Source organism: Lagopus muta, chromosome 8 (assembly GCF_023343835.1).
Source record: "Lagopus muta isolate bLagMut1 chromosome 8, bLagMut1 primary, whole genome shotgun sequence".
In the NCBI taxonomy this organism is placed as follows: Eukaryota; Metazoa; Chordata; class Aves; order Galliformes; family Phasianidae; genus Lagopus; species Lagopus muta.
In genome coordinates, this window is record NC_064440.1 from 8,922,195 (window position 1) to 8,942,956 (window position 20,762).

A 20,762-nucleotide genomic window follows, 5' to 3' on the forward strand; every position below is an offset into this window, starting at 1 on the left:
CTTCAGGAATCACATCTACAACCACTAACAACACTGCTGCCGCCAATTCTTCATCAGCACCACCAGCTAATTATGAAAAGCCCCTTCATCAGCCCATTAGGAGAGGGCTTTTTTCACTCAGTTCCAGGAGCTGCAGAGGCCACAGGCAGCACTGTGTCCCCCTGCCCAGAGTGCGCGCCCTCGTCAGGAATAGCAGGGAGTTGTTGTGGATGTTTGGAGCATGGTCAGGGAAGGAGGTAGGGACTTGTCATTCCTGGTCAGACCCCAAGCCGTCTGTTTTGTACGTATGTGCAGATACAGACACAGATGCTGCCGTGCTGCTACTACCGAGTAGTGCAGAGCAGGCCATGGTGGGGAGCACAGTCACAGGCTGCTGGGTGTCCTTGTCCTCTGGCAGCTGGTGCTGGCCATGCAGAACATGATGCAGTTTGAAGGAGGAGAGTCTTTGCTTTGGGTAGATATGCATGTGCTGGTGACAGGGCCAGCTGGTGACAGGGCCAGTGAGTGCAGCTGAGCTTGAGGAAGTGCCATGGACTTCTGGGGAACATGTGCTCAAGACTGGACATTGGAGGGAAGTGAGAATGGGCGAGTAAGTCTCAAGAGATATCAGCGCTATGGACAACCTGTAGGCAGACTGCCATGCAATGACAGGCACGGCCACTCCGTTGCAGCCCATTGCCTGCTTGCGTACCCTGTGGTTCCCCAAGGCCTGTGTTCCATGCAATCCTAATTAGTGATACTACGTCTCTTCCTTTCCCTTCATCAGGAAGCTCATCCGCGACAACTGAGCAAACTTCTACTGCGTCTGAAACATCGCCAACAGGTAAGGATGGACAGTCCCTTCAGGAGAACTTGATGAGGACTTCTGTGTGTTTTCCAGAGCAAGGAGCTCCAACACGCACAGAGGCACACCCACACTCACTGTGTGTTCCCCTGCCTGGGTGGAGATGCCATTTCTGCACCTCCATGGGGAAGGGGTCATGCTCATCCATCCCACCGGATGGTAGTTATCCCATCAGCTGCCCAGTCCCTCAAAGGACTGTGCTTGTTGCAGAGACTCCCATCGGTAATCCCGGGAGGAAGTTGTGCTCTCTCAGGGGTAGAGCGCGTGCAAGGGAATGCACCAGTGGTGGGTGCCCTCATCCTGCTCTGTCAGACAGCGCTGACTGCTCGGGGGCTGCCAGGTTAAACGTGGGGAGCTGTTCTGCAGGGAGACACGTGTGCCATTGCGTGGGGCTGATGTGGCCAGTGAGTGCAGCTGAGCTGGATGGGGAGCAGTGCCTTTGTGGAGAAGGTGCCCGGGCTCAGGGATCTGTTGAAGGGAACCCAGTCCCATTGCAGTACAGATTCAGCTGGGCCATGGACCGCCCATAGGCCGTGCAAGGCTTCCCTTACCTGGCCCACTCAACCCCACACCAGTCTCCTCCTTATTGAATCCGAGGTGCTCCTGAACACACAGTGGTGCCCCAAGGGTTTCCTTCCACGCAACACTAAGTATGGCTACCATGTCTCTTCTTTTCCCTTCCTCAGGTACCACACCTACGACAACTGGGAGCAGTACTACCACCACTACAGTACTAGCAACAGAAGGTAAGGATGGGAAAGCCCACTGGCACACCCTTAGGAGGGTGTTACTTGGTTCCCGGCATTGCACAGAGAGAAGTTGTGGTCACAGCTTGCTGAAGAATTGCACGGGGTCATTGCTGTGGCTTCTTGGAGCAAGGCACTGCCGGGCTGCCCAGGGCAGGTCCACGCACAGCTCCACTCCATATCTAATCTGAGATTGTCCTGAATACAAAGTGGTTCCTCAAGTCATTTCCCCTTACACCAGGAAGTATTGCTGCCATGTCTCTTTCCTTCTTCAGGAATCACATCTACAACCACTAACAACACTGCTGCCGCCAATTCTTCATCAGCACCACCAGCTAATTATGAAAAGCCCCTTCATCAGCCCATTAGGAGAGGGCTTTTTTCACTCAGTTCCAGGAGCTGCAGAGGCCACAGGCAGCACTGTGTCCCCCTGCCCAGAGTGCGCGCCCTCGTCAGGAATAGCAGGGAGTTGTTGTGGATGTTTGGAGCATGGTCAGGGAAGGAGGTAGGGACTTGTCATTCCTGGTCAGACCCCAAGCCGTCTGTTTTGTACGTATGTGCAGATACAGACACAGATGCTGCCGTGCTGCTACTACCGAGTAGTGCAGAGCAGGCCATGGTGGGGAGCACAATCACAGGCTGCTGGGTGTCCTTGTCCTCTGGCAGCTGGTGCTGGCCATGCAGAACATGATGCAGTTTGAAGGAGGAGAGTCTTTGCTTTGGGTAGATATGCATGTGCTGGTGACAGGGCCAGCTGGTGACAGGGCCAGTGAGTGCAGCTGAGCTTGAGGAAGTGCCATGGACTTCTGGGGAACATGTGCTCAAGACTGGACATTGGAGGGAAGTGAGAATGGGCGAGTAAGTCTCAAGAGATATCAGCGCTATGGACAACCTGTAGGCAGACTGCCATGCAATGACAGGCACGGCCACTCCGTTGCAGCCCATTGCCTGCTTGCGTACCCTGTGCTTCCCCAAGGCCTGTGTTCCATGCAATCCTAATTAGTGATACTACGTCTCTTCCTTTCCCTTCATCAGGAAGCTCATCCGCGACAACTGAGCAAACTTCTACTGCGTCTGAAACATCGCCAACAGGTAAGGATGGACAGTCCCTTCAGGAGAACTTGATGAGGACTTCTGTGTGTTTTCCAGAGCAAGGAGCTCCAACACGCACAGAGGCACACCCACACTCACTGTGTGTTCCCCTGCCTGGGTGGAGATGCCATTTCTGCACCTCCATGGGGAAGGGGTCATGCTCATCCATCCCACCGGATGGTAGTTATCCCATCAGCTGCCCAGTCCCTCAAAGGACTGTGCTTGTTGCAGAGACTCCCATCGGTAATCCCGGGAGGAAGTTGTGCTCTCTCAGGGGTAGAGCGCGTGCAAGGGAATGCACCAGTGGTGGGTGCCCTCATCCTGCTCTGTCAGGCAGCGCTGACTGCTCGGGGGCTGCCAGGTTAAACGTGGGGAGCTGTTCTGCAGGGAGACACGTGTGCCATTGCGTGGGGCTGATGTGGCCAGTGAGTGCAGCTGAGCAGGATGGGGAGCAGTGCCTTTGTGGAGAAGGTGCCCGGGCTCAGGGATCTGTTGAAGGGAACCCAGTCCCATTGCAGTACAGATTCAGCTGGGCCATGGACCGCCCATAGGCCGTGCAAGGCTTCCCTTACCTGGCCCACTCAACCCCACACCAATCTCCTCCTTACTGAATCCGAGGTGCTCCTGAACACACAGTGGTGCCCCAAGGGTTTCCTTCCGCGCAACACTAAGTATGGCTACCATGTCTCTTCTTTTCCCTTCCTCAGGTACCACACCTACGACAACTGAGAGCAGTACTACCAACGCTACAGTAGTAGCAACAGGAGGTAAGGATGGGAAAGCCCACTGGCACACCCTTAGGAGGGTGTTACTTGGTTCCCGGCATTGCAGAGAGAAGTTGTGGTCACAGCTTGCTGAAGAATTGCGCGGGGTCATTGCTGTGGCTCCTTGGAGCAAGGCACTGCCGGGCTGCCCAGGGCAGGTCCACGCACAGCTCCACTCCATATCTAATCTGAGATTGTCCTGAATACAAAGTGGTTCCTCAAGTCATTTCCCCTTACACCAGGAAGTATTGCTGCCATGTCTCTTTCCTTCTTCACGAATCACATCTACAACCACTAACAACACTGCTGCCACCAATTCTTCATCTGCACCACCAGCCAATTATGAAAAGTCCCTTCATCAGCCCATTAGGAGAGGGCTTTTTTCACTCAGTTCCAGGAGCTGCAGAGGCCACAGGCAGCACTGTGTCCCCCTGCCCAGAGCGCGCGCCCTCGTCAGGAATAGCAGGGAGTTGTTGTGGATGTTTGGAGCATGGTCAGGGAAGGAGGTAGGGACTTGTCATTCCTGGTCAGACCCCAAGCCGTCTGTTTTGTACGTATGTGCAGATACAGACACAGATGCTGCCGTGCTGCTACTACCGAGTAGTGCAGAGCAGGCCATGGTGGGGAGCACAGTCACAGGCTGCTGGGTGTCCTTGTCCTCTGGCAGCTGGTGCTGGCCATGCAGAACATGATGCAGTTTGAAGGAGGAGAGTCTTTGCTTTGGGTAGTTATGCATGTGCTGGTGACAGGGCCAGCTATGGCCAGTGAGTGCAGCTGAGCTTGAGGAAGTGCCATGGACTTCTGGGGAACATGCTCAAGACTGGACATTGGAGGGAAGTGAGAATGGGCGAGTAAGTCTCAAGAGATATCGGCGCTATGGACAACCTGTAGGCAGACTGCCATACAATGACAGGCACGGCCACTCTGTTGCAGCCCATTGCCTGCTTGCGTACCCTGTGCTTCCCCAAGGCCTGTGTTCCATGCAATCCTAATTAGTGATACTATGTCTCTTCCTTTCCCTTCATCAGAAAGCTCATCCGCGACAACTGAGCAAACTTCTACTGCGTCTGAAACATCGGCAACAGGTAAGGATGGACAGTCCCTTCAGGAGAACTTGATGAGGACTTCTGTGTGTTTTTCAGAGCAAGGAGCTCCAACACACATAGAGGCACACCCACACTCACTGTGTGTTCCCCTGCCTGGGTGGAGATGCCATTTCTGCACCTCCATGGGGAAGGGGTCATGCTCATCCATCCCACCGGATGGTAGTTATCCCATCAGCTGCCCAGTCCCTCAAAGGACTGTGCTTGTTGCAGAGACTCCCATCAGTAATCCCGGGAGGAAGTTGTGCTCTCTCAGGGGTAGAGCACGTGCAAGGGAATGCACCAGTGGTGGGTGCCCTCATCCTGCTCTGTCAGGCAGCGCTGACTGCTCGGGGGCTGCCAGGTTAAACGTGGGGAGCTGTTCTGCAGGGAGACACGTGTGCCATTGCGTGGGGCTGATGTGGCCAGTGAGTGCAGCTGAGCAGGATGGGGAGCAGTGCCTTTGTGGAGAAGGTGCCCGGGCTCAGGGATCTGTTGAAGGGAACCCAGTCCCATTGCAGTACAGATTCAGCTGGGCCATGGACCGCCCATAGGCCGTGCAAGGCTTCCCTTACCTGGCCCACTCAACCCCACACCAATCTCCTCCTTACTGAATCCGAGGTGCTCCTGAACACACAGTGGTGCCCCAAGGGTTTCCTTCCGCGCAACACTAAGTATGGCTACCATGTCTCTTCTTTTCCCTTCCTCAGGTACCACACCTACGACAACTGAGAGCAGTACTACCAACGCTACAGTAGTAGCAACAGGAGGTAAGGATGGGAAAGCCCACTGGCACACCCTTAGGAGGGTGTTACTTGGTTCCCGGCATTGCAGAGAGAAGTTGTGGTCACAGCTTGCTGAAGAATTGCGCGGGGTCATTGCTGTGGCTCCTTGGAGCAAGGCACTGCCGGGCTGCCCAGGGCAGGTCCACGCACAGCTCCACTCCATATCTAATCTGAGATTGTCCTGAATACAAAGTGGTTCCTCAAGTCATTTCCCCTTACACCAGGAAGTATTGCTGCCATGTCTCTTTCCTTCTTCACGAATCACATCTACAACCACTAACAACACTGCTGCCACCAATTCTTCATCTGCACCACCAGCCAATTATGAAAAGTCCCTTCATCAGCCCATTAGGAGAGGGCTTTTTTCACTCAGTTCCAGGAGCTGCAGAGGCCACAGGCAGCACTGTGTCCCCCTGCCCAGAGCGCGCGCCCTCGTCAGGAATAGCAGGGAGTTGTTGTGGATGTTTGGAGCATGGTCAGGGAAGGAGGTAGGGACTTGTCATTCCTGGTCAGACCCCAAGCCGTCTGTTTTGTACGTATGTGCAGATACAGACACAGATGCTGCCGTGCTGCTACTACCGAGTAGTGCAGAGCAGGCCATGGTGGGGAGCACAGTCACAGGCTGCTGGGTGTCCTTGTCCTCTGGCAGCTGGTGCTGGCCATGCAGAACATGATGCAGTTTGAAGGAGGAGAGTCTTTGCTTTGGGTAGTTATGCATGTGCTGGTGACAGGGCCAGCTATGGCCAGTGAGTGCAGCTGAGCTTGAGGAAGTGCCATGGACTTCTGGGGAACATGCTCAAGACTGGACATTGGAGGGAAGTGAGAATGGGCGAGTAAGTCTCAAGAGATATCGGCGCTATGGACAACCTGTAGGCAGACTGCCATACAATGACAGGCACGGCCACTCTGTTGCAGCCCATTGCCTGCTTGCGTACCCTGTGCTTCCCCAAGGCCTGTGTTCCATGCAATCCTAATTAGTGATACTATGTCTCTTCCTTTCCCTTCATCAGAAAGCTCATCCGCGACAACTGAGCAAACTTCTACTGCGTCTGAAACATCGGCAACAGGTAAGGATGGACAGTCCCTTCAGGAGAACTTGATGAGGACTTCTGTGTGTTTTTCAGAGCAAGGAGCTCCAACACACATAGAGGCACACCCACACTCACTGTGTGTTCCCCTGCCTGGGTGGAGATGCCATTTCTGCACCTCCATGGGGAAGGGGTCATGCTCATCCATCCCACCGGATGGTAGTTATCCCATCAGCTGCCCAGTCCCTCAAAGGACTGTGCTTGTTGCAGAGACTCCCATCAGTAATCCCGGGAGGAAGTTGTGCTCTCTCAGGGGTAGAGCACGTGCAAGGGAATGCACCAGTGGTGGGTGCCCTCATCCTGCTCTGTCAGGCAGCGCTGACTGCTCGGGGGCTGCCAGGTTAAACGTGGGGAGCTGTTCTGCAGGGAGACACGTGTGCCATTGCGTGGGGCTGATGTGGCCAGTGAGTGCAGCTGAGCAGGATGGGGAGCAGTGCCTTTGTGGAGAAGGTGCCCGGGCTCAGGGATCTGTTGAAGGGAACCCAGTCCCATTGCAGTACAGATTCAGCTGGGCCATGGACCGCCCATAGGCCGTGCAAGGCTTCCCTTACCTGGCCCACTCAACCCCACACCAATCTCCTCCTTACTGAATCCGAGGTGCTCCTGAACACACAGTGGTGCCCCAAGGGTTTCCTTCCGCGCAACACTAAGTATGGCTACCATGTCTCTTCTTTTCCCTTCCTCAGGTACCACACCTACGACAACTGAGAGCAGTACTACCAACGCTACAGTAGTAGCAACAGGAGGTAAGGATGGGAAAGCCCACTGGCACACCCTTAGGAGGGTGTTACTTGGTTCCCGGCATTGCAGAGAGAAGTTGTGGTCACAGCTTGCTGAAGAATTGCGCGGGGTCATTGCTGTGGCTCCTTGGAGCAAGGCACTGCCGGGCTGCCCAGGGCAGGTCCACGCACAGCTCCACTCCATATCTAATCTGAGATTGTCCTGAATACAAAGTGGTTCCTCAAGTCATTTCCCCTTACACCAGGAAGTATTGCTGCCATGTCTCTTTCCTTCTTCACGAATCACATCTACAACCACTAACAACACTGCTGCCACCAATTCTTCATCTGCACCACCAGCCAATTATGAAAAGTCCCTTCATCAGCCCATTAGGAGAGGGCTTTTTTCACTCAGTTCCAGGAGCTGCAGAGGCCACAGGCAGCACTGTGTCCCCCTGCCCAGAGCGCGCGCCCTCGTCAGGAATAGCAGGGAGTTGTTGTGGATGTTTGGAGCATGGTCAGGGAAGGAGGTAGGGACTTGTCATTCCTGGTCAGACCCCAAGCCGTCTGTTTTGTACGTATGTGCAGATACAGACACAGATGCTGCCGTGCTGCTACTACCGAGTAGTGCAGAGCAGGCCATGGTGGGGAGCACAGTCACAGGCTGCTGGGTGTCCTTGTCCTCTGGCAGCTGGTGCTGGCCATGCAGAACATGATGCAGTTTGAAGGAGGAGAGTCTTTGCTTTGGGTAGTTATGCATGTGCTGGTGACAGGGCCAGCTATGGCCAGTGAGTGCAGCTGAGCTTGAGGAAGTGCCATGGACTTCTGGGGAACATGCTCAAGACTGGACATTGGAGGGAAGTGAGAATGGGCGAGTAAGTCTCAAGAGATATCGGCGCTATGGACAACCTGTAGGCAGACTGCCATACAATGACAGGCACGGCCACTCTGTTGCAGCCCATTGCCTGCTTGCGTACCCTGTGCTTCCCCAAGGCCTGTGTTCCATGCAATCCTAATTAGTGATACTATGTCTCTTCCTTTCCCTTCATCAGAAAGCTCATCCGCGACAACTGAGCAAACTTCTACTGCGTCTGAAACATCGGCAACAGGTAAGGATGGACAGTCCCTTCAGGAGAACTTGATGAGGACTTCTGTGTGTTTTTCAGAGCAAGGAGCTCCAACACACATAGAGGCACACCCACACTCACTGTGTGTTCCCCTGCCTGGGTGGAGATGCCATTTCTGCACCTCCATGGGGAAGGGGTCATGCTCATCCATCCCACCGGATGGTAGTTATCCCATCAGCTGCCCAGTCCCTCAAAGGACTGTGCTTGTTGCAGAGACTCCCATCAGTAATCCCGGGAGGAAGTTGTGCTCTCTCAGGGGTAGAGCACGTGCAAGGGAATGCACCAGTGGTGGGTGCCCTCATCCTGCTCTGTCAGGCAGCGCTGACTGCTCGGGGGCTGCCAGGTTAAACGTGGGGAGCTGTTCTGCAGGGAGACACGTGTGCCATTGCGTGGGGCTGATGTGGCCAGTGAGTGCAGCTGAGCAGGATGGGGAGCAGTGCCTTTGTGGAGAAGGTGCCCGGGCTCAGGGATCTGTTGAAGGGAACCCAGTCCCATTGCAGTACAGATTCAGCTGGGCCATGGACCGCCCATAGGCCGTGCAAGGCTTCCCTTACCTGGCCCACTCAACCCCACACCAATCTCCTCCTTACTGAATCCGAGGTGCTCCTGAACACACAGTGGTGCCCCAAGGGTTTCCTTCCGCGCAACACTAAGTATGGCTACCATGTCTCTTCTTTTCCCTTCCTCAGGTACCACACCTACGACAACTGAGAGCAGTACTACCAACGCTACAGTAGTAGCAACAGGAGGTAAGGATGGGAAAGCCCACTGGCACACCCTTAGGAGGGTGTTACTTGGTTCCCGGCATTGCAGAGAGAAGTTGTGGTCACAGCTTGCTGAAGAATTGCGCGGGGTCATTGCTGTGGCTCCTTGGAGCAAGGCACTGCCGGGCTGCCCAGGGCAGGTCCACGCACAGCTCCACTCCATATCTAATCTGAGATTGTCCTGAATACAAAGTGGTTCCTCAAGTCATTTCCCCTTACACCAGGAAGTATTGCTGCCATGTCTCTTTCCTTCTTCACGAATCACATCTACAACCACTAACAACACTGCTGCCACCAATTCTTCATCTGCACCACCAGCCAATTATGAAAAGTCCCTTCATCAGCCCATTAGGAGAGGGCTTTTTTCACTCAGTTCCAGGAGCTGCAGAGGCCACAGGCAGCACTGTGTCCCCCTGCCCAGAGCGCGCGCCCTCGTCAGGAATAGCAGGGAGTTGTTGTGGATGTTTGGAGCATGGTCAGGGAAGGAGGTAGGGACTTGTCATTCCTGGTCAGACCCCAAGCCGTCTGTTTTGTACATATGTGCAGATACAGACACAGATGCTGCCGTGCTGCTACTACCGAGTAGTGCAGAGCAGGCCATGGTGGGGAGCACAGTCACAGGCTGCTGGGTGTCCTTGTCCTCTGGCAGCTGGTGCTGGCCATGCAGAACATGATGCAGTTTGAAGGAGGAGAGTCTTTGCTTTGGGTAGTTATGCATGTGCTGGTGACAGGGCCAGCTATGGCCAGTGAGTGCAGCTGAGCTTGAGGAAGTGCCATGGACTTCTGGGGATCATGCTCATGACTGGACGTTGGAGGGAAGTGAGAATGGGCGAGTAAGTCTCAAGAGATATCAGCGCTATGGACAACCTGTAGGCAGACTGCCATACAATGACAGGCACGGCCACTCTGTTGCAGCCCATTGCCTGCTTGCGTACCCTGTGCTTCCCCAAGGCCTGTGTTCCATGCAATCCTAATTAGTGATACTATGTCTCTTCTTTTCCCTTCATCAGAAAGCTCATCCACGACAACTGAGCAAACTTCTACTGCGTCTGAAACATCGGCAACAGGTAAGGATGGACAGTCCCTTCAGGAGAACTTGATGAGGACTTTTTTGTGTTTTTCAGTGCAAGGTGCTGTCTTTTTTGTATGTACATGCAGTTACATATGTAGATGGTGCTGGCCTGCTTCTGTAGAGTACTGTGGAGCAGGCCATCACAGTGAACTGTGTGTCCTTGCCTGCTCTGGTAGCTGGTGCAGGCCATACAGGACATGATGGTCATTGAAGGGGGAGAAGTGAGTGCAGCTGTGCAGAACGAAATGCTGTGTCTTTTTGGGGATGCTGCCTGAGATCAAGGATCTCTGAGAAGTGTTCCAGGACTCCTTTCAGGGGAAAGAATGGCTGCCGCATACTTTTGTCCTCCTTTTCTGCTTTGGCGTGATGTTGATAGTGACTGCATTTGAGCAGTGAGTAGTGCTGTTGCATTCACTGTCTTCAAAGCATCCTTGTAGTTTCCTTTATGATCAGACCGGTACTGTTTAATGGACTGTGTCTGCTGACAATTCCAGTTTTGTACAAATTCTGACATCAAGATCTTTGATCTTTGTTTCAGGGGAGTTATGCGGATCCAGTCCTTGTGGAGGAAAATTGTCTACATGTGTCCCCCTGAATAACACGTATATATGCCAGTGCTCGTATGGATTCTACTACTACAGCAATGATTGTTATCTAGGTGAGTTGCAGGATGGTAATCAGTATTTTTAGGTATTTCACAGGTAACTGCTTTGGTGAAATTTTCTTTCTGTGTGACTTTTTCTCATAACTGAAAACATAATCAGTCTGGGAAAGTAACTGCTGAATAATGCCTCACTTTGCAGACAGACACTGCTACAATGACCTAGATTGTTATCTCACAAACAAGTAACAATCAAAGAGGTTAATGTGCAAGGAAAAGAAGCTGAGTTTCTGAGTGTCAGGCATTCTGGATATCGAAATATATGAAAAGTGGGAAAGAAATTAAAATGCAGTCCTGATATCAGTATTTATGGCCTAGATTTATAAAAGCCCAAGCTTCTGCAGACTTCCAAATAGCTGGCTTGATTTTTCCTCTTTCTAAACATTCATCAGAGTCCTGTTGAAACGCAACTGAGATGCTGTTGAAGTGCAAGCACATGAGCAAATGAAGCTTCTTATGTAAATGCCAGTGGGCAGGATTTCCAAATTTACTCATGAGCCTAAAGAAGGAGATAGATACTGAATTGCTTTTTTGAATGTGGTGAACCATGTTAGCTGCTTAGTGGTTGTGGCTGCAGATTTCAAGTCTTTAATGTGCGTATCTGACTTGCTAAATGCCATAACACCTCAGAGTGTTTTGTTAGCTTTGGGGCATGCTTATAGTTTAATACTATTCAATTTCAAAGTCCTGCCAGTTTGGAATGGGTTGCCCAGAGAGATGGTAAAATCCTAAGGTGAAATCCAAATTATTGAATGTTTGCTAATAAATTGATATCCTATTTATTTATTTATTTATTTATTATTTGCAGGGAAGGTATTCCCAGGTACCGTTACACTGACACAAGTATTCGGTAATGATATTCATGATGTAAATTCAATGGAGTATCAAAATATGGTCCAAAACATAATACAATTTGTAAGTGACTTTATTTTTTAAACTTTTCTGTGTATTTAATGTTTTTCTGAATATGGTACAGACAGAGGGGATACAAGCAGCCTTTAATGTGGAGCCTAAGGTACTTGATAAATCTACTTCTTTCAAAGAATATTTCACACTGGCTTAGGCTTATTCATGAAGGAGTTGAATTTTGCCCTCATACAACTCCAGGTATGGTTCTTGTTGAAGTGAAGGGATGTACCTGAGGTCAAACAATACCTGTGTTTTCATTGCCACTTCTCTTTTGGGAAGCCCTCATAAATTGTTCTGTATCTTTAGCAATTCCCTCTCCAGAAACCACTGGGTGAAGTTTTCTGAACTGTTTAGTTTCTGTTATCTGCTGTTAAATACCTAAGTAATAATCCTTTCTGTAAGAAAGACAGTATTAACATTTGAATTACATTAATGAAATGGATATGACACTTGCTGAGCATTCTCTGATTATAGGTAAGTTATTTTAAGGGTTTTCCCGGAGAAGTAGGATGAACTGTTTAACTCATACTGCTCTGTTGATATGAGGTCGTTTTTTCAAATTAAGAAAGAAGTAGTGCGCACCTCTGCCAGGGAGCTGATGATATTCATTTATCTTTTATAGTTTCAAATCGCTTTTGAAAATATGACAGACTACAGGCAGACCATCATTGTGAAATTTAAGTAAGTCTATCACTTATGAAGTGTTTTTTCCACAGTATGTGAAGTTTGCTTTGTGTGCTTCCATTTATTTAGCTGCCAGCGGATTACTTTGTCAAAGAAAAGATATGGGTTGGACTGAGTGCTGTCTGACTGCCATTAAATGAGGTCATTCATTTGGTATTTTTAAAATTCCTACCCCACTTTTTACCCTATAGATTTCCAATAGGTGTGTGTAGTGGGCTGGCTGAGACAGTTCCATAGAGGATCTTCCACTTTTAACACTACATAGAATACAGCACTGTGCCAATAACTGCACAGTTTGTCCCTGTGTTATCTGGCCATTCAGAATTCATTGCAGACATACCATGATTTATCCTCCCCGTGTTTCAGGATGGATTCTCCAAGTCTATCCTGGATGACACCACAGGCTGATAAGACCATGCAGAACTGAGGATCTAGTGGATGAAGTCCTCCACACTGCACATGCTTTGAGGCTAACCCAGTATAAAAACATTAGTTTCAGCCCAATGGCACACAAACGAGCTATGTCGTTAGCATTAAATTCAACAGCTTTTACTTACATGAGTCTCTTTTACATTTGGAGGTAAAGGAGGATGGCCAGTAATGGATTCATGAGCAAGGATTGAACTCATTTTTCTGGTGTCTTAGCAGCTACCCGCATTATGGGATGAGAGAAAGAAATCTGCTGTTGTCTTTAGGTGTAACTTGCTATCCATACATGCTGTCTGAGACTTTAAAATAATGCTTTCTGTACTTCTCAGTTACATAGAAGATGCAAACACCAGAAGTGCTAAAAATCCAGTGAATGTAACAGTGATGAACATCTTCAGAGAAGGCACAACTGAGACCGATGCTGATGTTGAGAAGGCAGTAATGGCAGCAGCAGGAAATTTGAGCTACGTGAATGGGTACTCAAGTACGTAATTCCTTATTGTGGATGTAAGGTAGACACAGAGGTTCCTATCTTAAAAATTGGTAACAACACTTCTGTATGCAGCAAAGCCCATCAGAGCGTAAGTTTCTTGATTTTAAGGAGCTCAGTGTCCAAACTTAAGTGATACTGTAGACTCAAACATCCAGTGATGGGCTTTTTAGTCTTACCAAAGCTTTCTACCCCCTCTGTGGGCATGTGGAGAAAATTAGTTATTCCTAAATAAGCAATTTCATGTTGACTGTAGTTTGCTGAGCATTAAGTTTCTGGAAAATAAAAACTGGACAAAATATTCACAGACATAGATTTTACTCCTTAGAATAAGCCAATGTTTTGTTGTTGGAACAGGATGAAAATTTCCTTAGACATTCTTCTGTAATTGGCTTTATTAATTGAATTGAGCCTTTACTGATTAGCTACTCAACTAGGTGATGTTAAAACAATATCTTTCACTACAAAGAAGTGTAGTACTTGGAGAACATTTTTGTAAATGCACAGTTTTTCTCATCTTCCTTTGTCTAACATGCTCCTATTTTAAAGTTGCCTTCACAAAAGGCATAGCTAATAATTAAATGAGTCCAGTTCATGGCTTCTAGCCAGAGTTTGGACTCCAAGGTGACTGTATTCACCTGAGCCATGACATTTCATGTATCCCAAGCATGGGGGAGAATGAGGAGCACCTGACAACTCACAAGCTACCAGCACAAGCACATCCTTTCACTGTACACTGTATGCCCACTGATTTTTAATACACACACGCACACACACACACACACATATATATATATATATATATATATATATATATATATATATATATATATTTTAAAGGCAAGTCAGAAAAATATTGCTCCAAATGTGAGCTTGTGGGTAGAATTTCTTTTCCTGGAGGATAGGGCAGGAAGTTGTAGCAGGCTGACAAACACTGTGTATGAAGATGTGATCTTCACCGAAGAGCAAGGGAAAGGAAAGGATTGTTCCAGGCGACTGCAGTATTGTCCCAGAAAGGGATTTGGAAATTTTTTTCTTCAGAACTGCTAAAAAATTGGCTGATGATTTGCTGAGCGAGTTCACTGCTTTTTATGAAAGTGCCCAGGTTGCTTCCTGACTGCTTCTCTTTTAAAGCTGCAACCGCGTGTGCTGTTTATCCGTGTGATAACACAACCACAACATGTGAGGATGGTGAATATCCAGCATGTGTTTGTAAACCAAATTTCACAAAGACAGCGTGGGACACATATTCTTGTTCAGGTAAATGCTGCGTTACTTTATCTATCCATGAAAATCTGACCTGGTCATCTTCTGTCTTTGTCTTTCTGAACTCTCAAATGCACTGAGCTCTAAAAATCAGGGGATGTGTGTCTTATTAAGCAAACTTTAAAAACACATGCCCACATTTCATTTGGAACACATCCATAATTCTTTTCCAACAGAGCAAATCACTAAAGCTTAAGAAAATTATCACTGGAATTAGTGAGTGGATAACTATATATATTCATCGTTAATGATAAGAATTTACATCTAAATGAAGAAAGAGTAGAATAAACTGAAGCTTATGTTCTCAGCCTTCTCTAGTAGGATATACTTTGGAAAAAAAGCTACCTGAGGATGCTGACAGAAGTGGAAATCTAATGCTTCACTGTAGTGATCTGTTACTGTTCTGTCCCTCATTGGTTCTAGGAGTGCCTTACCTTTGCTTAGGCAGATTTTTGCAGAATGATTATTTTACAAACTGCAAATTGTTGAGTTTTTATTTGATTGCTGGTTTTGAATTTTTAAAGAGTACTATGTTTATATTTTGGCAATCCTCTACACATTGAGATGTGCTCTTATTTTCTTGTTACAAAAAATAAAACTATTCACATTTCAGGTATGATGTTTTAAGAAAAAAAACCTGTTGCAAACACTCAGGATAAAATAATAAAATCTGGCTACAATAAAGACCAGAGGAATGCTGTGTGGTGTGGGTCTTTGGCTCCTAACTTGTCTACGTGTGATCCATTTAGATCATTTGCTGTATAGATCATGCACTGTGATGTCAGCCTGCAGGATTATTGGATTGCCAGTATGAGATGCAACCCAGTGAGATTCCAGTTCTGAACTATCAACCTGGATGTTTTGAGCAAGGGCTATTTACTTCTAATTTTGTGCTTTAATATTTCAGATTCTGCTCTACATACGTATAACCCTAAAAACGCTGTGCTGGTGCATTGATGCACAACAAAGTTGTGCGTGCATTTACCTTGAGGAAAAAGAGAAGGGAAAAAGAGGAGAGGGGTGTGTCTGGAACTCACCCCAGATTTTATCTATGAGGAGAAAATAGAAACACTTCCAAGATGTGCTCAAGGTTGATTTTTGCAGGGCTATATTCAATTCACTCTGTGTTTTTCCTTCTGATAATACAGGTTGCGTGAACTGTACAGAAGAAGAAAACATGTTCTGTGACAGACAAAATGGCGTTCCAGACTGCAAATGCATGGATAACTTTAAAAAAGAGGGTGAAAAATGTGTAAGGTAAGTATTCAGTTTTTCCCTCATGTTCCTGTGTTCTTGGTAAAGATAGAGAAGAACAGCTAAAACAGGGTTACCCTCAATCTAGAAGATCAACCTGCAGCTGAGGCGACTAACAGGTGGGCAGATCCCCACAGTATCACAGGTTATGGTGATTAGTTGGCATGCACATTTAATACCGTAGAGCAAAGTCAAGGAGGACCTCCCATTTTGAGGGATACCCCATAAATATACACTATTCCTTCTGACGTAACTGAGCCACAGGAACTGCTACTCTGAAGCATACTGAAAGCAACAAGCAATAGTGCAAGAAATGCCTTAAATCCCTGGAAAATTTCCTCTGGTACCAGTGGGGATTCTGCTCCCTGCTAAGTTTCAGGCCTATGTGATTTTGTCTTGTTTTTCTTCCTGTGGGTATTGCTGGCAGCTCAGGATCAGAACAGAGCAGTGTTGTTTGCTGGTGAAGCTGAGTAGGTCTAGGTCACCAGGTGGGCTCTGCTCCCATGGATAGGCAGTGGCACCTCATTCCCCAGGTCTGTTAATTCGGCCCTTTTTGCTGAAGTCCAGCTGCCAGTCCTGTACTTTTCACTGCGTGTTGCAGTTCCAAGTGGCATAGAAATGCAGGGCTTTGTTCCTTGGAGAAATTAGTCCCTCTTAACACTTTCCCAGGCTGAGAACCTGAAACTTTGAGTGTGCAGCTCACTAATCATTCAGAAAAATCTCAGATTGTTTTCCTCTAAAAACAAAACAATTTAATATTGAGACAGAATCAAAGAAGAAACCTGTGATGGCTGCACCTTGCTGAAATTTCTGATAACGTGTGAAAATACACTATTCTTTTGTGATCCTCTGCTGAACGACATTATGTTGGTTTTTTTTTTTTACCTCTCACATAGGTGTCCAGTGGGCTACTCTGGAAAAGACTGTCAGAATAGTAAGTACAGCATGGAAAAATAACAAGTAATGTTTAACCTGCCCGAGATAACAAAAATGACAAGTAGCAGCCTTGAAAAGGATTAGTAAAATTCCACTGTGCTTGGAAGGATAATTCCTTGAATTTCATGTTCAGACAAACAGTAGCATTTTCTCTAATGAGATCTGCATTAAGCCCAATAGCTTTCAGTAAAACACGGGATATTAGCAAAGCTGGTTTTTGTTTGTGCTTTAGCTTGCAAGCACTGCGTAGTATCTAGTATCCTATGCTGGTAAGATGGCCCCATATGTGTCATCAGAAATGGGACAAGCAAACCAGACTGGACTTCCAAAGCTTTTTCCATTTACTGAGTCTGTTTTACAGCTGTTCGCTGCACCTTCCAGAGACTCTCTGTTGTATAAATCGAGACATCTTTCATCCCAGCTAGTGATTACAGGTGCCTAATCTCAGAGCATCTATCACAGTCAAATGCAGATGGAAAAACAAGTATTTGTGGTTCTTTGCTTCCACAATGACTTGGTGTTGTTTAAGCAGAAAGTATATCCTTGTGCTGCCTCTTGGCAGATTCTTACACTGCTGAATCCTTAAACTTGTAAATGTTTAACATCCTTGTATTTGCAGGTACAAGATCTTCAAGCCTTTGTTTTATGCCTAAAAATGTTGTAAACTGGCTAATGGTAATAGTACTGCACAGAGTAACTCACCAGGTGTAAACGCTTGACAGGAAGGATATTGTAATGCCATGGAACGTGTTTTCTGACAAAGCTTTGGAAATCTTCATGCCTTTTTTGTAAAACAGATTAAAATACTAAATATGTAGAAAATCAGCACACACATTGGGAATTCAAACACAGATTTAAGACCCTTTAGTAATAAATTCCATGAATAACCCAGACTTCCTCATGTGGCACTTGGTGTGCACTAATGTTTGCTGAGCATTAATCAAGGATACGTTACACCTGTGTCTGGCACAACATTCTTTGGAGAAACCATGCTCCCTCTTGTCTTCTTGTATGCCCCCACTGTGATTGAATGTGCCAAATTGCTCTGCTGGTCATGGCACAGTTGTTGGTTTAATGTTGTACATCTGCTGCACACGTGCATTCTTTGTCCACATCAACAGCTGTACTAAGGCAGCATCAGGAATCTTGGAATGAATTGCATCTTTTTTTTCATTCTTTAATTGCAAAGGGAGAGAAACAGGATTTGGTCTTCAGTATTTGCCACGAGTTCTCAATTGTTTTTTCTTTGTTTTTTTTTCAGATAAAGAACTCATCCTTATAATAGTGGGCACAGTGTTTGGAGTCATTATCTTGTGTTTAGTGGCAGCAGTCTCAATTCTTTCAGTAAGGTAAGACTATTTCTGACAACTGAATGAAAGCTCCATTGCTGCATGTTCCTAGAGAACAAAGGAGAAAATTAGAAAGAGTCAGGGTCGCAAATGTGGTTGCATGCCTAGCTGGGCAGACTAGTTCATCTAAGTCATGCAGCCAATAGGATATGCTTTCATCCATGTACACTCCCCAGAATTATTTGTTATTTTTCTGTGAATGAAACCACGCAAGCTTCAGCACCTTTCCTGCCTTTCTTCTCATTGCTTTCCAGGTAAGGATTCCCAGAAGGCCTCATAGCCTTGTGGCATAGGTCACTCACAGGAGGCATAGGTCACCAGCAAGTGCACAAGCTGGTGCTGAGCTCATGTGTGAGGTATGGGCTTGTGATTACAGGCAATTCAAATTCATAATTTGAGCTTGAAGCTTCAGCTGCAGGCAGGAAGGCAGCTTTTCTAAACTAGATATAAAGGATGTCTTATTTCCTCCTCTCAACAGTCAGTTAGGGCTAGTGGTGATCAAGGAGCCTCCATCAATCAGACGGAAGAGATCAATGTTCTCTGTCTCTTTTTGCAGCTTATCCCCATCTGTGATAAGAGATGCTAAACTTTGCACTCTGTCACTGACAACTAGGTGTTTTACAATATGTATGATAGAAAAATCCAGGGCATGTTTGAGAACAGGACTGGGCATTCAAAACAAGATGGAGAGGGCAACTGAATAGGTAAAGATTCCTTTCTTCTTCTATTTCCTCTTGAAGAGCCAAGCACAGTCATGATCCGGAGAAAAAGAGGTTGATAAAGCCAAGAAATTCCAACTCAAATATCTCTGAGGAGACCAGGATCTTCCCCAGGGTCCAGACCACTTCTGGCCATGTGAATCCAGGATATCAGCCAAACAACCCTTACGAGGTGGATTCCTCAAACAGAGGTGTCTTTGTGGAGAAAAATTACGATGACTTGGTAAGTGTTTCACACAGGCGTACAGGAACTGTGTTCCTGGACTGTAATGCTGTGGGCTACTGATGTTGCCAAAACTAAAGCTCCACTCTTGTCCATCCTATTATAAAGATAGCACACATCTCATTAATACTTTTTTAAAATCCTAGAGGTCATTCTTGAATCATGGGAGGCACGTGTGAAAGCAAAAGTTAAAACAGTCTGGCTGCTCACAGATTTGCTGTGTCATAGGACCACAATAGAAGCAACACAGAAGCCTGATATTTACAGAATCACAGAATGGCCAGGGTTGGTAGGGACCTCATGATCATGAATTTCCACCCCCTGCCACATGCAGGGCCATCAACCTCTCCATTTGATACCAGACCAGGCTGCCCAGGGCCCCATCCTATCTGGCCTTAACACCTCTAAGGATGGGGCATCCACAACCTCTCTGGTCAGCCTGTTCCAGCACCTCACCACTCTCTCTGTAAAGAAGTTAAAAGAGTTTAAATATTTAAAAGAGAGCTTTTAAAAAGCAACCAATGGGAAAAAAAAAAAAAAAAAAATTAGCACCTATACAGTTATTTAATTGATCAGATTCACATCAATTTGGGCTTTTCCAGCTTCCCAAAGATATCAAATTTTCACTGATGAAAGTCTGTCTGTAAAATACATTTGGTTTTCCACGAGGGCTTAGAGAGAGGGTCACCATATGCTGTGTGATACTTCCTGAACTAATATGAGAAAGGAGCTTTCTGACCAACAACCTCTTTTTTTTTCTCAAGTATGAAATATCGCGGCGGCCTGAGGACTTTCAGATGCAGCGCAGATAACTGAGTGGCCAGTAGTAGAGGGATGGATGACAACCACAGCACTGGGTCAGACCAAAGAGCTTCACAGCCTCTTACCAGCACAGTTATTTCATCAGCAGAGACAATGGAGTCCATAGTACAGGATTCTGAAGATTTTCTAAAAGAAGATTCCTACTTGAAGAGAAGGGCAGTAACTCTTTGAAATAAGGGACAATAAAAATAAAGCAGAGTGTAGGGAGAAGGAGACTTCCAAAAAGCTAAAATGGTCCTGTGGCCATTCCTATGAACTTTCAATGGACCAGAGCATTGGCAAATAAGTGAATGTAGACAAGATACCAGGATTTTAACCCAGCTGTGTTTCAGTTCTTCTGAAAGATGGTCCGTGCAATGTGTGTGATGCTGGAAATGCCAGCTGCCAGAGCTTTGCCTACATTTGTGCTCACTTGCTTCAGGCAGAGGCGTATCAAACAGTATCGAAACTTTTGTGAGAACCTAGCGTTGTTCTCTTTACTATATCAGTCTTTCTCCCTTCCTCAGCCCCCCCATTATTTTCTATCTGAAAGCATTCAGTTCAGATCTCTGCTGGCAACTGTTGTGAGAGACAACCCTGTCTGACCTCTTGGGTGGCCTTCCTTCCCAATACAACTCCAGAAACTATTATCTTCAAACCAGCACTGTTGTTCTCCATCTCATGCAAATACGTTGATTTTACATTCTCAGCTACTGTGGAAAGAACTGGCACTTTTTTTTTCTCTTTTAATCTGTAAAATTAAATGGAATCGTCTTAAACCTTTCTTTTTCATTACTTCATAATTCTGTTTAAAAATCATGGAGACCTAAAAAACATTTCATGGAGAATACATGTGCATCATCTTTTGACTGGCGTTGGCACTTCTTTATACATATATATATATATATATATATATATAGAATATAATGTCCAAAAATGTACATATATTTATAGATTA

The 20,762-nt window shown here is 46.9% G+C and overlaps 1 protein-coding gene across 29 annotated transcripts in view; it reads left to right on the plus strand.

Annotated features, from left to right (window-relative positions):
* Positions 1–20,762, plus strand: part of MUC13 (mucin 13, cell surface associated) — a 31,018-nt gene extending 10,256 nt beyond the window's left edge. For 3 of the 29 annotated variants that reach the window (XM_048953654.1, XM_048953655.1, XM_048953656.1), the window contains 21 exons: positions 767–823; positions 1,531–1,590; positions 2,626–2,682; positions 3,390–3,449; positions 4,475–4,531; positions 5,239–5,298; positions 6,324–6,380; positions 7,088–7,147; positions 8,173–8,229; positions 8,937–8,996; positions 10,022–10,078; positions 10,622–10,741; positions 11,553–11,659; positions 12,276–12,334; positions 13,096–13,250; positions 14,391–14,516; positions 15,671–15,779; positions 16,673–16,710; positions 17,974–18,061; positions 18,802–19,003; positions 19,768–20,758. In XM_048953654.1, coding sequence (XP_048809611.1) covers positions 767–823; positions 1,531–1,590; positions 2,626–2,682; positions 3,390–3,449; positions 4,475–4,531; positions 5,239–5,298; positions 6,324–6,380; positions 7,088–7,147; positions 8,173–8,229; positions 8,937–8,996; positions 10,022–10,078; positions 10,622–10,741; positions 11,553–11,659; positions 12,276–12,334; positions 13,096–13,250; positions 14,391–14,516; positions 15,671–15,779; positions 16,673–16,710; positions 17,974–18,061; positions 18,802–19,003; positions 19,768–19,815 — 1,694 coding nt within the window. In that variant the 3' untranslated portion in view covers positions 19,816–20,758. Of the gene's footprint in view, positions 1–766; positions 824–1,530; positions 1,591–2,625; positions 2,683–3,389; positions 3,450–4,474; positions 4,532–5,238; positions 5,299–6,323; positions 6,381–7,087; positions 7,148–8,172; positions 8,230–8,936; positions 8,997–10,021; positions 10,079–10,621; positions 10,742–11,552; positions 11,660–12,275; positions 12,335–13,095; positions 13,251–14,390; positions 14,517–15,670; positions 15,780–16,672; positions 16,711–17,973; positions 18,062–18,801; positions 19,004–19,767 lie in introns of all 29 variants that reach the window. The other 26 variants (XM_048953670.1, XM_048953671.1, XM_048953672.1 and 23 more) reach the window with 24 other exon arrangements.